Source organism: Rissa tridactyla, chromosome 3 (genome assembly GCF_028500815.1).
Source record: "Rissa tridactyla isolate bRisTri1 chromosome 3, bRisTri1.patW.cur.20221130, whole genome shotgun sequence".
NCBI lineage: Eukaryota > Metazoa > Chordata > Aves > Charadriiformes > Laridae > Rissa > Rissa tridactyla.
The window spans coordinates 110017132-110029401 of NC_071468.1; the positions used below are offsets into that span (position 1 = coordinate 110017132).

Here is a 12270-nt window from a genome sequence, read left to right on the forward strand (position 1 = left end):
GTTTACATTTGTTGCAAGTAAAATAGGAGCACAGGGAATACAATAGACTGGTAGTAATACACAGGTGATAGCACATAGAAGGAATTAATTTGAATGGGCAAACTTTCTGCAAACTTTTAAAAAGCATGTTGAGTTTTTTCTCCAATTCTTTTAAAGTCACTTTGGACTTTAGGCCCCATGATTTGAAATTTCAGGAACATCCAGAACTGCTGGGTTAATATTTGGGGGCCTGACATTCTTTCTTTCTGACTTAAGGAGAAACTACTTGTCTTGAGTCTGCTGTTGAGAAATGCTTTACTCTTGCTTTGTGCTGAATTGTCTGGATTTGAAGAATAATTAACTGGAGGCAGTGAAAGTATTGATCCTTAGATTAGACATTTGACTGTAACATACTAATACAGTAGAATAACGAAGTAGAAAACTGTGCAAAGGATGAGATCTTAGAGGAGACCTCTTCTGCTTCTCTACCTGGATAGCCATTCTGGATGTACATGCCCATAGGTGTGTGTGTTCCCTCTGTCTTAGAAAACCATATTTTCTATATTTCTTCAACCTTCCCACGAAGAGGCAATCTGTTTAAGCTCAAAAATTGATGGATGTTCACTTTCTCTGTGATTGCTGGGCTAAAATTTCAAGCAAATATAGTAAGGTAGTATCTTTGAAGAGGAAGGGTTGGGGTTTGGGAGCTTTATTTTAATAGCAGCTGTTGAGTACCACTGGGGATGGGACCTCTGAGTCTGTTCTAGTGAGGCCACCAAGTAACTATAGGGTGATAATGTTCTGTATTTTTCCATTCTGGGGAGGCTGAAGCATCATAACTGAAAATACTTTTTTCTTGAAGTTCCTGTTAGTGTCCTTTCTTCTCTGGATGAGTTACTCTAGAAGGGACTTTGATGTTCCTGAAGAAACAGAAACATCTGTTCCTACATGGTGCAAAGTTCTTTCTGTACTTTGAACCTTTGAAATCCATATGCATTTCAGTGCTTCTTGAAAAAATTGCATTTTAAAAGAACAGCTAACAATAACACCAAAAAAAGAAATGCATCCAAAGGCAACCTTCACAAAACAGCTGTAAAAGTTATTCTGAGTTTTTTTCCATACTGATTTTTACTCTTCAGTGCAATCCATTTGAATTGTTATAGTTTAGACTGTGCATAGACATCATGGCCCATACCTTGAATCATAGAAGATTAGACATAAAGTCTTTCTTTTTCTACTGTGTATACTAGTGTATATTAGTTACTCTCTTATTCCTACTGTCTTTCTTCAGTCTTTTTCCTTATCAAAACACTATCTTGCAGATACTTATCTAAAACCGTAATTATTTTACTGTTGTCTTCATTTGAAATTTTTTTCATCTTGAATTACTTGTTTACTCTTGAATTACTTGCATACTCAAGACCTCATAAAATCCTTGTTTCAAAGTTTGTATGAGATAAACAAGGCAGATGTATTACTTTTTAAAAATACATAGAAAATATTTGAATATTGGCTTTTTTACAGGCCAGCATTTTTTGTCTTTATAACTTCTGTCAGAATAAGATGCCATGTATTGTGAGAATAGCAGATATGTTTTATGAAATAGGTCTGAAGAGAATGGAAAATAAACAAGATTAATTTAAAATATACAGATGAACTTGAAATATGTAAGGGCTGAAAAATTGCATGATTGTTTTTGTATCATTTAAACAGTGAATTCAAGCAATGAAAAAATTAGTGGTCTTACTTTGCAGTCAGTGTTGGATGAAATATTTATCATCAGCAGTAATTCTGCAGATTTCCTGCTGGCTTGGGTTACAGTGTTTCCAGAGTAAGTTTAATTAACTCACATTGCCTCCATCTTTGGTTACTGGCTGTACTGATAAACATCTTCATAAAGCAGGGTTAGGAAAATAATATCTAAGATTTCCTTGTGGAACACTGTCTCAATTCACACATTTCAAAAAGTATGTTCTGTGTTAAAATATGTTAAATATTTTGATGTAATTTTCTTGTTACAGATTCAGAATATGAACAACATAATCACTTTTCCATTAGACAGTTTGCTGAAGGGAGATCTGAAAGGAGTAAAAGGGGTATGTTTTTGTTCTTAATATTTATATATATCATTGTTGGTACATAAATAAATTGAGCTAGCATATTAATCTTATTTGATGGAAAGCGTGGGATAATAAAGTAATGTATTAGCTTAATAAACAAAAGAAATTTTTAATTTTTTTTTTGGTGAATTGAATCATCCCTTCTGTTTGTGGTTTCACATACAGCATGCTCTTGACTATGTATACAAAACAACATTTGAGAAGCTTTAAAAACAGCCCTGAGGGCAGCAGAGAAAGAGGTGTAAGAATTTAGATATTTACTTAATTGTGGAAGGGGTAGTACTTTATTTGAAAGGATTATTATTAATATATTTATTTAGCATTCTAAACTTACCTGGAACTATAGAGATTATGAAGAAAGACACATTAGACTGCATGAGCATAGGAATTTTCTTAACAAAGCTGGGATCTGTTTGTGCCCTGCAGGTATTTCGTATTTCAAATAATAATAACTTAGGACTCAAAGGATAATATGTTTATAATAAATTTTAAAGCCTATGGCCAACAAACTTATTTGGCTTATGCTTCATTTACTACTGAGCAAACAGGAAGCCACTGGCAGCTATTGTTCTTGGACATCGAAGGAAGAAGAAAAATGTACATAGACTAAAAATGGCCTCCATAAATTACTGGAGGATAAAAAGATTATTTAGTAAGATAGGTTTATCATCTTTGTGTTGCTTGCTTACCACATTTCACTCCTCTTGTTCTTCTCTTTTTCTATGTCCAATAAATACATTTATTACAATGCAATGTTTGCCCCATGTTCCCGACTTAAAAAAATAATCAAATGCCACTTTGATTAATTTCAAAACTGTTGAAATAACTAGCTGACATGTAAGAATTAGTTCCTAACCTGTAGTTGCAAAGTTTTTCCAGTGCCTGACAGTTAACAGCGATTTTTTTTTTTTTTTTTTTTTTTTGTAGTTGCTAATCTGTTGAACTCCAGCAGAATTTCAACTGCTGCATTTTTAGATATAAGTGAAATAATTTTAAAACCTGTTATGATCATTTTATCCAAATTGGCTTCTTCGGAGGGAAAAAATAAAGGGATTTGGAACATAAGTGTTTCAAAATTTTAACAGAATTAGTTATGTCGAGCCGTATGGCCTATACTGTTCCCATTAAGTCAGTGGGAAATTGATTTCTTTATCTTCAGTGGGATGAATCAAGTCCTCAGCCAAGGCTATGCCACAGCCTCAGGACAGGTGCCTCTTTCCAGTGGAGCCAGAGATGGAATGATGAGAAAATAGATTGGATTAATTGCATAGTGTGCTCTTGGGATGACATGTGGTTATACCTTTTAAGGAGTAAAATGGAGCTGTAAAAAGCATAGTAAAAAGCATCCTAGAGATGCTTTTAAAAACATGAGTGTATTAATTCTGTGTACAAGATTGTTTTTCCTACGTGTGAGATTGCTTTTACACAATCCTTAGGCGAGCTATTCAAGAAAGGGTGGAGTCCCTTATTCTAGTTGGCTCTGCAAATGGCCAAGGTGTGTCTTCATCATTAGATCCACCATATTTTTCATGTAAATAACTAACTGTATTTTTTTCTTTTTCATGACAGGACTTGAAAAAACCCTTTGATAAAGCTTGGAAGGACTATGAAACAAAAGTGTATGTATCTTTTAAACTTTTATTTAAAAGGGAAGTATAACTGAAATCTATAAAGGTCATTATTTAATGTTAAGGTCCCAGCCCAAAGTCCTAGCTGGGAAGCTGAGCTTTTTTTTTTTTTTCTTCCTTTTTTTTTTTTTTTTTTTCTTAAAACCTGGAACTGTGTGAAAATACAAGTGCATAGACACAATCATTTCAAATTCTGTAATATGCAACTTATTTCAAGACAAAATTGTCTTTTGTGTGTGTGTATGTGTTAGTGTGTGACAGTTCGTGTCTGTGGTAGACCTCTTTGCTTAATGAAGTTCCAAGTAATGAGCATAACGTCTCAGTGTATGTTCTTCCACTGCAAATTCTTACACTTCAATTGAGAAAGTTTTGCTTTAATTGGGAAATTTTTTTTTTTCATTTTTAATAGTGTCCATATTACTACCTGTAATCTACTAAATGAGAAAATCTACTTCCTTTTCTGTCCTCCTCTACTTTTGGAGGGCAGTATTATATAAAAGGAAAAGTTAGCTACCCTGTGTTTTCATCTTTAACTACCAAAAGTGCAGCAACATAATTGTACTTGATGTCCTTTTAAGCATTTGTTGTTGCTGGTTTTTTTTCTTCTCCTCATCAGTGACTAATTCACTATAATTAGCAAGTTTCTTTAGTCAGAAGAGCACAGAAGAAATTATATACTTTGTGCCTGAGTGTTTTCAAATGTCTTAACAAAAAATGTCAAGATTATGCAAGTCGAGATTTAGTACTGGATTTGTTAGCCTAAAACTCTCATAATGAGTCTTTAATATCTTTGGCTCTAGTGTGTCTCATGAGACCATGCCCTATGCTTGAGGTCTCCAGGAAGACGTTATTTGACGCTGAGCCTTTGGCACTTACCAACGAGGTGGTAAGGCTGGTGGGGGCATGAATTTTTTTGCTGCTACCAATCCAAAACTGCCCATGATTCCAGATTGATCCAGTAACCTTGGGAAACCACATTTAATTAGTGCAGTTTATTTAAAGATATAGGTATTTTCTGCATTTCGTGCCAAGGTTGGATGCTCTTAGCAAGTGTCTTGTGCACTGGAAGTGGATGAATACCTATGTGAGTCTTGTCAACTATGTCTCATGCCGAGCGTTCAGCCCAGTTTACTATAAGACACTTTTTTGAAGGTGCCCGATGCACATTATAAATAGCTATAAAATTAGTTTTCATAGCAGAATTTTATATCCAGCTAAATTAATCAAATGAGTCAACAAAGCTGAGCAACTAAAATCAAACATAATTAATTTTGGTATCTTGTAAATCTTCAAGTGGTTTAGTGCCCTACATCAGAACAGTTGTTTCCTGGCTTGACCAAGTCAATTGTATCAGCACAGCTAATAATCTCTGAAACAGAATCTTATAGTGGGTTTTATTGCTTGTTCTAGTGTTACCTGGATTGTGGCTATTGGCTAAATTTCATGTCACACATCCATCATCTTTGATCTTCTGAAATGGTGCTGCATGTGTCAGGCCATTTCTAATGGTACAGGTCCAGAAGAATCATATATGATGACACTGTTTAACATAAATAGCTTGCAGATCCCCAGCCACCTAGATTGGCTGAGAATCTAGCACTATTTTTTAATTTTTTTTTTAATTGCACAAAGTTATAATGATTATCTGGTTGGTACCCACTGTTGTGTGCAAACAGACTTCAGAAATTATTCCTGTAGGTGGTTTACTTAAAAAAGCAACAAGTTTAGCAAGTTAGTTAAATTTCATTCCTTTTGTGAATAAGAATGGTCTAATTACTGCTTTCTAGGCTCAGTTGTGAAGAAGACCTGAGTGGCTTTTGGTTTTTGAAACTGCCTCGCTACAGCTGGATTTTCATAACAAGACATTCTGAAATGTTGAGATAAACCTCCAGTCTGAATCCTTGGAACACTGTGATGGCTCCAGTGTTTCGTGTTCTTAATATCAGTGAATTTGGTGCCGTGCCAGCTATCGGCTGTTGAAGTAATTAAGATTTCTAACCATTGCCCATAGCAGTAGTTGATCTCTGAGGATGGGCCATAAAGAACAGTCCTGTAATTTAGTCTGCTATTGTCTACCTGTGCTTGATTGCTGGATCTGAACGCTTGTTTACTTACGTGTAACTCCTTCATAGTGACATCCCACAAAATTTATGTGCAGAATTTAAAATACATTTGCACGCTGCTGGGACACATACCAAGAACGCTGTTACTACTGGACCGAGATCTCTGATGCTTTTAGAATTTCTGATAGAATATTCACCAGGATGAGTATGTTGCAGCAATGTAAAGATTTATACTTAGATCCTCAGTTTGGTCAGAGCAGGTGGTCTGTTTCAGAGTCTTTCAGAGTCAGGTGTTCCAGAAATATTTTTACTTGCTTTTTTAACCTAGTTAAGTACTTGAGAAGTAAAAATGCCATAGAAAATGTATTTGAATCTGCATATTTGGGGATTCTCATTTGAGTTTAAGGACAGTAGATACTTGGAAACATTGTTGTGTATGTTATTTTGTTCAGGATCTGAAAATGTGATGTTGACATGTTTATTTTCTGTCTGTGGGATTGAATCCAATGCTGCTTGTATGATATCGTGAGGTTTGGTTGTGGTTTGTTTTTTTTTTTCCTTTTAACCAACAGTCCTTTAGAAAGCCTACTCTATGACTTTGCTTTCAAATTAGACACTTGGGTTTTGATCTGAAACAGGTTCCTTTTTCCGCTGGAAGGAGATACCTCTTTACATGTTACCTCTAGTTTCTGCAAGTTTTTTTTAACAAATGAAGCACACCTCCTTGACAATGCTTATTTCTAAGCTATTTATGTGTCAGGTTATTCAACATGCAAAAACAGAAGGTAGCATGTGTTCATCAGGAAATTCTTTCAGATCCATTACCATTTTCCGTGATATTTCCTGGTGGTGGGCTGGTACAATTTATTTGTGCTCTAGTTTTTTTAAGTGGTTAGATGAAAGTTCCACATCAATATTCTAGAGTTTAAAGCTCTTAGTCTAGCCTGTTGAACTCCTTCACTTTGATCAAGACCAAAGGATCATCTGCTTGAGGCTTGGGATAGGGAGCCTGGGAATTCTATGTACAGGAGAATTCTTTAAAACAAGGGGCTTTTTTTGTGTGTGTGTCTGATTGTTTTACAACAGCAGAAGTTACTTATTGTGGCTTAAGTTTGGCAGTTGGGGAATATTGTTTTTCAGTGCAAGCTGCCTCAATTCTACCCAAGGAGCAAACCAATTTTCCATAGTTCTGTTGAGTTAAATTCAGACTGGAACTTCCTCAAGACCCCTGCCCCTGCAGCAGGACTGTGGGATTTGTCAGATCCTCTTGCACATAAGATCAGTTCCCAGAAAAATTGAGAAGTTGCCAGCTGTCATTATTAGGCGTTGATCTTTATGAATCAGAGACGGGAAGTTTAATGATGTGATTTTGAAGGTGAGAATTTTAATTCGAGCCTGAATCTGTTCCAGTCTGCTTTATCATCTACTGAATTTTGGACATAGGAAAACAGCGAGGTTTTTCTGGGTTGCTATTATATATGCCACTGAGGCTTCTTGAGATAATAACTGTTTTGATTCTGTGGCTGTCCGAAATGGATCTGAACTTCCTTATAGCTGTGCATTTTGGTCATCTGTAGCAGTGGGTAGACACTGAGTCATCTCAAGAATTCTTGATCGTGAATTGAATTTCTTTGTGGTAATAGCTTCACAGTCTCTGCCTTGACAAAAAGGGCAAAGGGACTGGGAGAGCTGACCTCAGTCTCACCTACAGCTTGTGCTGCCAGAGTGGGATGGTGGATGGTAGGTGTTGATAGCCAGAGGTTTGCTCAGCCTTCTTCAGTCTCTTACCTTCGATGACTCCTTTTTTGGACTGTGCCTTTTAGTTCTTTGTTTTTTTCCTTTCTTTTTATCTTCCCTTTAGGTTGACAAAACTGTAAAGGCTGCTTGGCTGCTCTTTATCTGCATATCCCTCTGTATCATATGCTTAAAATCATACCGTTCATCTGCATTTCCTAGTCACAAGTACAGACCTGTGAAGCTAAGCGTCAGATATCAAAGTGGTATTTTTGTAGTCTGTGTAGAAGTGACAGTATCTTCATCCTGATTTCTGTCTCGGTAGGCTGTCTTTATCAGGAAGAATTGGAGCTTATTTGCCTCAATATCTCATCTCTCTTACTTGCACCTTTGTGATGACATATCTGGTGCTAATATACCCAGGTGTGACCTATTTGAAAAGAAATTCAGTTAATTCAAAAATGGCGTTTGTCTTGCTTTTTCCCCATAGCAATTTCTGAGATGCTACTTCAAGCTCTGTATGTAATTAAGTGTGCTTAAAAATTACTATGTATCTAGTTTTGTTTGGGAGAGTGATGTTCAGATCCATTCTTAAACTCATGGATCACCGTCCATCAGTGTTGATTATTATGCAACTTCTTCACTCTGTAGCTGCCTAACTTCTCGGGGTATTTTCCTGAACATCACCTGAGCCGAAGTAACTGAGGGAGGGTGGATACATTTTTCTTAATACCTTGGGACTGTTTTCGAATAAGGGAGTAAGAGGAGCAAATAACCCCGGAGCTTTATGCCAGCCTACCTCCATCAAAAAGCTGGGAACATCCTGAGGTGACATTCATGAATAATTCATCTTTTCTCACCATCAGTCATTAACATGCTTCAGTTGAAGCCATAAAGATTTTAAAATGTTTTTAAAGCTTTAAAGTAGTTAAAAGCAGTGCATTTCTCTTAGGACCTCAGTTACAGCCTTTGTTTCCCATATAAGAACTGCCACCACGGCACCGCAGCGGGATTAGTCTGTCTGTGTCCTTTGGGTAGAATTGGTGCAGACTGGGCTCTTTTTGTTTTGAGGCAGTTGCTTTCCCCCACGTACTTAAACACTAACGGCAGACACGCCGGGGGAGCATATGGGGAAGGAGTACACATGTCATAAAAACTGCTCATTCTCCCAGCAGGCAGACCATAATCAACAAGGCGGCAAGCCAGATTTCACCCACATTCTTCAGTTTAATCCGTTCTGTTGTGGTAGATTTTGAGGTAAAGACATTGTATTAATTTTTCACAGGAAATACAAGCATTAACTTACTGAAGCATATTATTTACTCATTTTTTAGCTGAATAGTAGTGTCTGTATTCCAGACATAAACCTGTCTTTCCTGAAAAGAAAGAAATGTTAATTTTTTTAATAAAGGTGTCTTACTTTTAGGCCTGTAAATATATATTATCTTCAGAAGTCCTTAGCTAGTAAGTGTTGTGCTAATGCTATGAAACGTAAATGCTTAATGAAAACTAACAAGCTTTTCCTGGGAAGGCTGGCTCCCTCTCCTTCTTCGCCGTTCTCCTTGGAAAAGCCGGGCATGAGGTCTGTTATGCACAAGTGAGTGAAGAGAACAAGTTGTTTGAATGTGCTTATGAGATTATGAGATCAAGGCAGTAGGCTGGGGTGCATTACGTTACAGTGTGGAAATGCAAGCACTTGTATCTGGATATAACTATCATTAATGATTTGTTTCTGAACCATGTGAAGCCAATGGAAGAATGAACAAATTCTGCAGGCTTCTGTAAAGACGTCTGCATAACAATTTGATTAAGTGATGATATTTCCAGTTTGGTAAAATAATTTTTTAAATAATATATAAAAAACTTACCTGAAAAATATGCAAATTTTCTCAAATTACTTCTTCAGAGCTCTAACTTGACTCAGTAGATCATTGATATTCATAGACTGTAGGTATTTCTGCCTCATTTCCTTTTAAAGCATGTACATAAGACAAAGCGGAGGTCGCATCTTGAAAATAGTGGCATAGAATGAAAGTGCTAAATGAGGTAGCTTTAATATAGAGTCATAGAATAGAATAATATAATCATTTAGGTTGGAAAAGACTTTTAAGATCATCAAGTCCAACCGTAAACCTAACACTGCCAAGTTCACCACTAAACCAAGTCCCTAAGTGCCACGTCTACACGTACCTCCAGGGATGGGGACTCAACCACTTCCCTGGGCAGCTGGTTCCAATGCTTAATAGCTTTTTCAGTGAAGAAATTTTTCCTAATATCCAATCTAAATCTCCCCTGATACAACTTGAGGCCATTTTTTCTTGCCCTATTGCCTGTTACTTGGGAGAAGAGACCAACCCCCACTTGGCTACAGCCTCCTTTCAGGTAGTTGCAGAAAGCGATAAGGTCTCCCCTCAGCCTCCTTGTCTCCAGGCTAAACAACCCCAGCTCCCTCAGCCACTTCTCATAGACTCCAGACCCCTCACCAGCTTTGTTGTCCTTCTCTGGAACTGCTCCAGCACCTCAATGTCTTTCTTGTAGTGAGGGGACCAAAACTGAACACAGGACTTGAGGTGGGGCCTAACCAGTGCCGAGTACAGGGGGACGATCCTTTCCCTAGTCCTACTCACCACGCTGTTCCTGATACAGACTAGGATGCTGTTGGCCTTCTTGGCTACCTGGGCACACTGCTGGCTCATATTCAGCTGGCTGTCAACCAATAGCCCCAGATCCTTTTCCACCAGGCAGCTTTCCAGCCACTCTTCCCCAAGCCTGTAGCGCTGCATGGGGTTGTTGTGACCCAAGTGCAGGACCCGGCACTTGGCCTTGTTGCACCTCATACAGTTGGCCTCGGCCCATCGATCCGACCTGTCCAGATCTCTCTGCAAAGCCTTCCTACCCTCAAGCAGATCAACATTCCCGCCCAACTTGGTGTCATCTGCAAACTTACTGAGGGTGCACTTGATCTCTCATCCAGATCACTGATAAAGATATTGAAGAGAACTGGCCCCGGTAGTGATCCCTGGGGACCGCCACTCGTGACCGGCCACCAACTGGATTTAACTCCATTCACCACCACTCTTTGGACCCAGACATACAGCTAGTCTTTTAGCCAGCGAAGAGTACACCCATCCAAGCCATGAGCACCCAGTTTCTCCAGTAGAATGCTGGGGAAAATGGCGTCTAAGGCTTTGCTAAAGTCCAGGTAAACAACATCCACAATATGCTGCTTTGAGCCTGAGATTTCATACTAAGTGTTTTTGTTTTGAAAGAGATTACCTGCAAATTAAATGGAAAAAGCTTTGAATGGGTCTGCAGATATTATGGATGAAACACTGAAATGATTTGGACGTGTTTTGCCGGCTCTGCCCTCTTCTCCCCCATCCTCTAGTGCAGGATGACCGAAGGGGAAAAGCTTTCCAGCATTTTCAAAGGGAAAAGATAACTTCTTCATTCAAGACTTGGGTGATAAGAGAGTTGTGCTTTACTATCAACCTTGGCAGGTAGTAGGGTAAAATGTAGCTCTTCCACTGAAAGGCTAGGGTGCCAGAGCTGAGGTTGGACTCTCGGGCTGAAAAGGAAGTCTAGACAAAGAAAGGACATTTGAAATTACAATGCGTAATATTATTGTGTCAGACAAAATAGCCCTTGGAAGCACTTCATTTTCCAGAGTGCTCCCCATTTAAGTCTGTGCCTCCCAGGTGCTATTCCCAATCTCTGCTCCTTCTCATGTACGTACCCAGACTCAGCCTGGGTTACTGCTGTATGGGGAAGGAGAGGAAGAAGGACAGAATGGCTGCCCAGCCAGCCAGTTCACTACTGCTGCATGTACGCAGGGTGTTCTAGTTGTTTACCCTTGTTCATTGTCTGAAAATAAACACCTGTCTTTGGCATGTTAAAGAGTAAAATAGGTCCTGTCCTTTTTAAAGTTTAAAAAAAAAAAGCCTACTTTGATGTTTATTTATGCTATCATATGTATGACAAAATTGATTTCTTTGAAATACAAATTAAAATTTATACTGAAAAAACAGTTGGTTTTCACATTGGAGCTGTAAAAATAGTCATATAGTAGAAACTGAATGGGCAGGACCATTTATTTTGTATCTGATCGACTTTTCTGTTGTAATTCTTCATCCTGTGTTTCAGCTTTACTTGTCTGTTACACAAATCTGAGCTCACTGTATATTAGCCATGTGCAGCTGCGTTGTAAATGGACTGAAGTGTGCTCCGATTTTAATCTTAGTCAGCAAAGTCTATATACGTGACAAGTGCTGCATGAGCTTCAAGAACATCAGCTTTACAAAACATTTGCATCTTTCTTATTGCTTCTAGAGGATTTTTCTAGTTTTCCTAATTTTCTTATTAATTTTATGTAATTGATCTGCCTGGAAAACCTGAATACCCTGCAAAATTTGGAAATCCCACAATGGTACCTCGTAGAACTGTCTTTGCCAGCAGGATTTGGTTAATGTCACTGTAGAGTGACACTTGAAGCTGAGTTGACCCTTGCATGTGGATAGGAAACACAGCCAACCTTTAGCACTCCAAAGATTTGCCTGCAACACTGCTGTACACAGTTTCTTTGTTTCCCTAGAAACAAAGTGCTCTGTAGTATCAGTCAGATTGGAGGTAGCATATTACTGTAGAAAAACAACAGGTTAAATTCAGGATTACAAAGCTGAAAATGTACATAGAGACTAAAAGCACCAATAATAAGGAAATGCAAATGTGAAATGCACCATCGTGTAT

At 38.0% G+C, this 12270-nt stretch overlaps 1 protein-coding gene across 2 annotated transcripts in view; it reads left to right on the forward strand.

The window, feature by feature from the left end:
* ASAP2 (ArfGAP with SH3 domain, ankyrin repeat and PH domain 2) overlaps positions 1–12270 on the forward strand; it is a 90535-nt gene that overhangs the window by 34306 nt on the left and 43959 nt on the right. For both annotated transcript variants that reach the window (XM_054193950.1, XM_054193951.1), the window contains exons 4-5: positions 2001–2075; positions 3669–3718. In XM_054193950.1, the coding sequence (XP_054049925.1) occupies positions 2001–2075; positions 3669–3718 (125 nt within the window). The remainder of the gene's footprint in view (positions 1–2000; positions 2076–3668; positions 3719–12270) is intronic.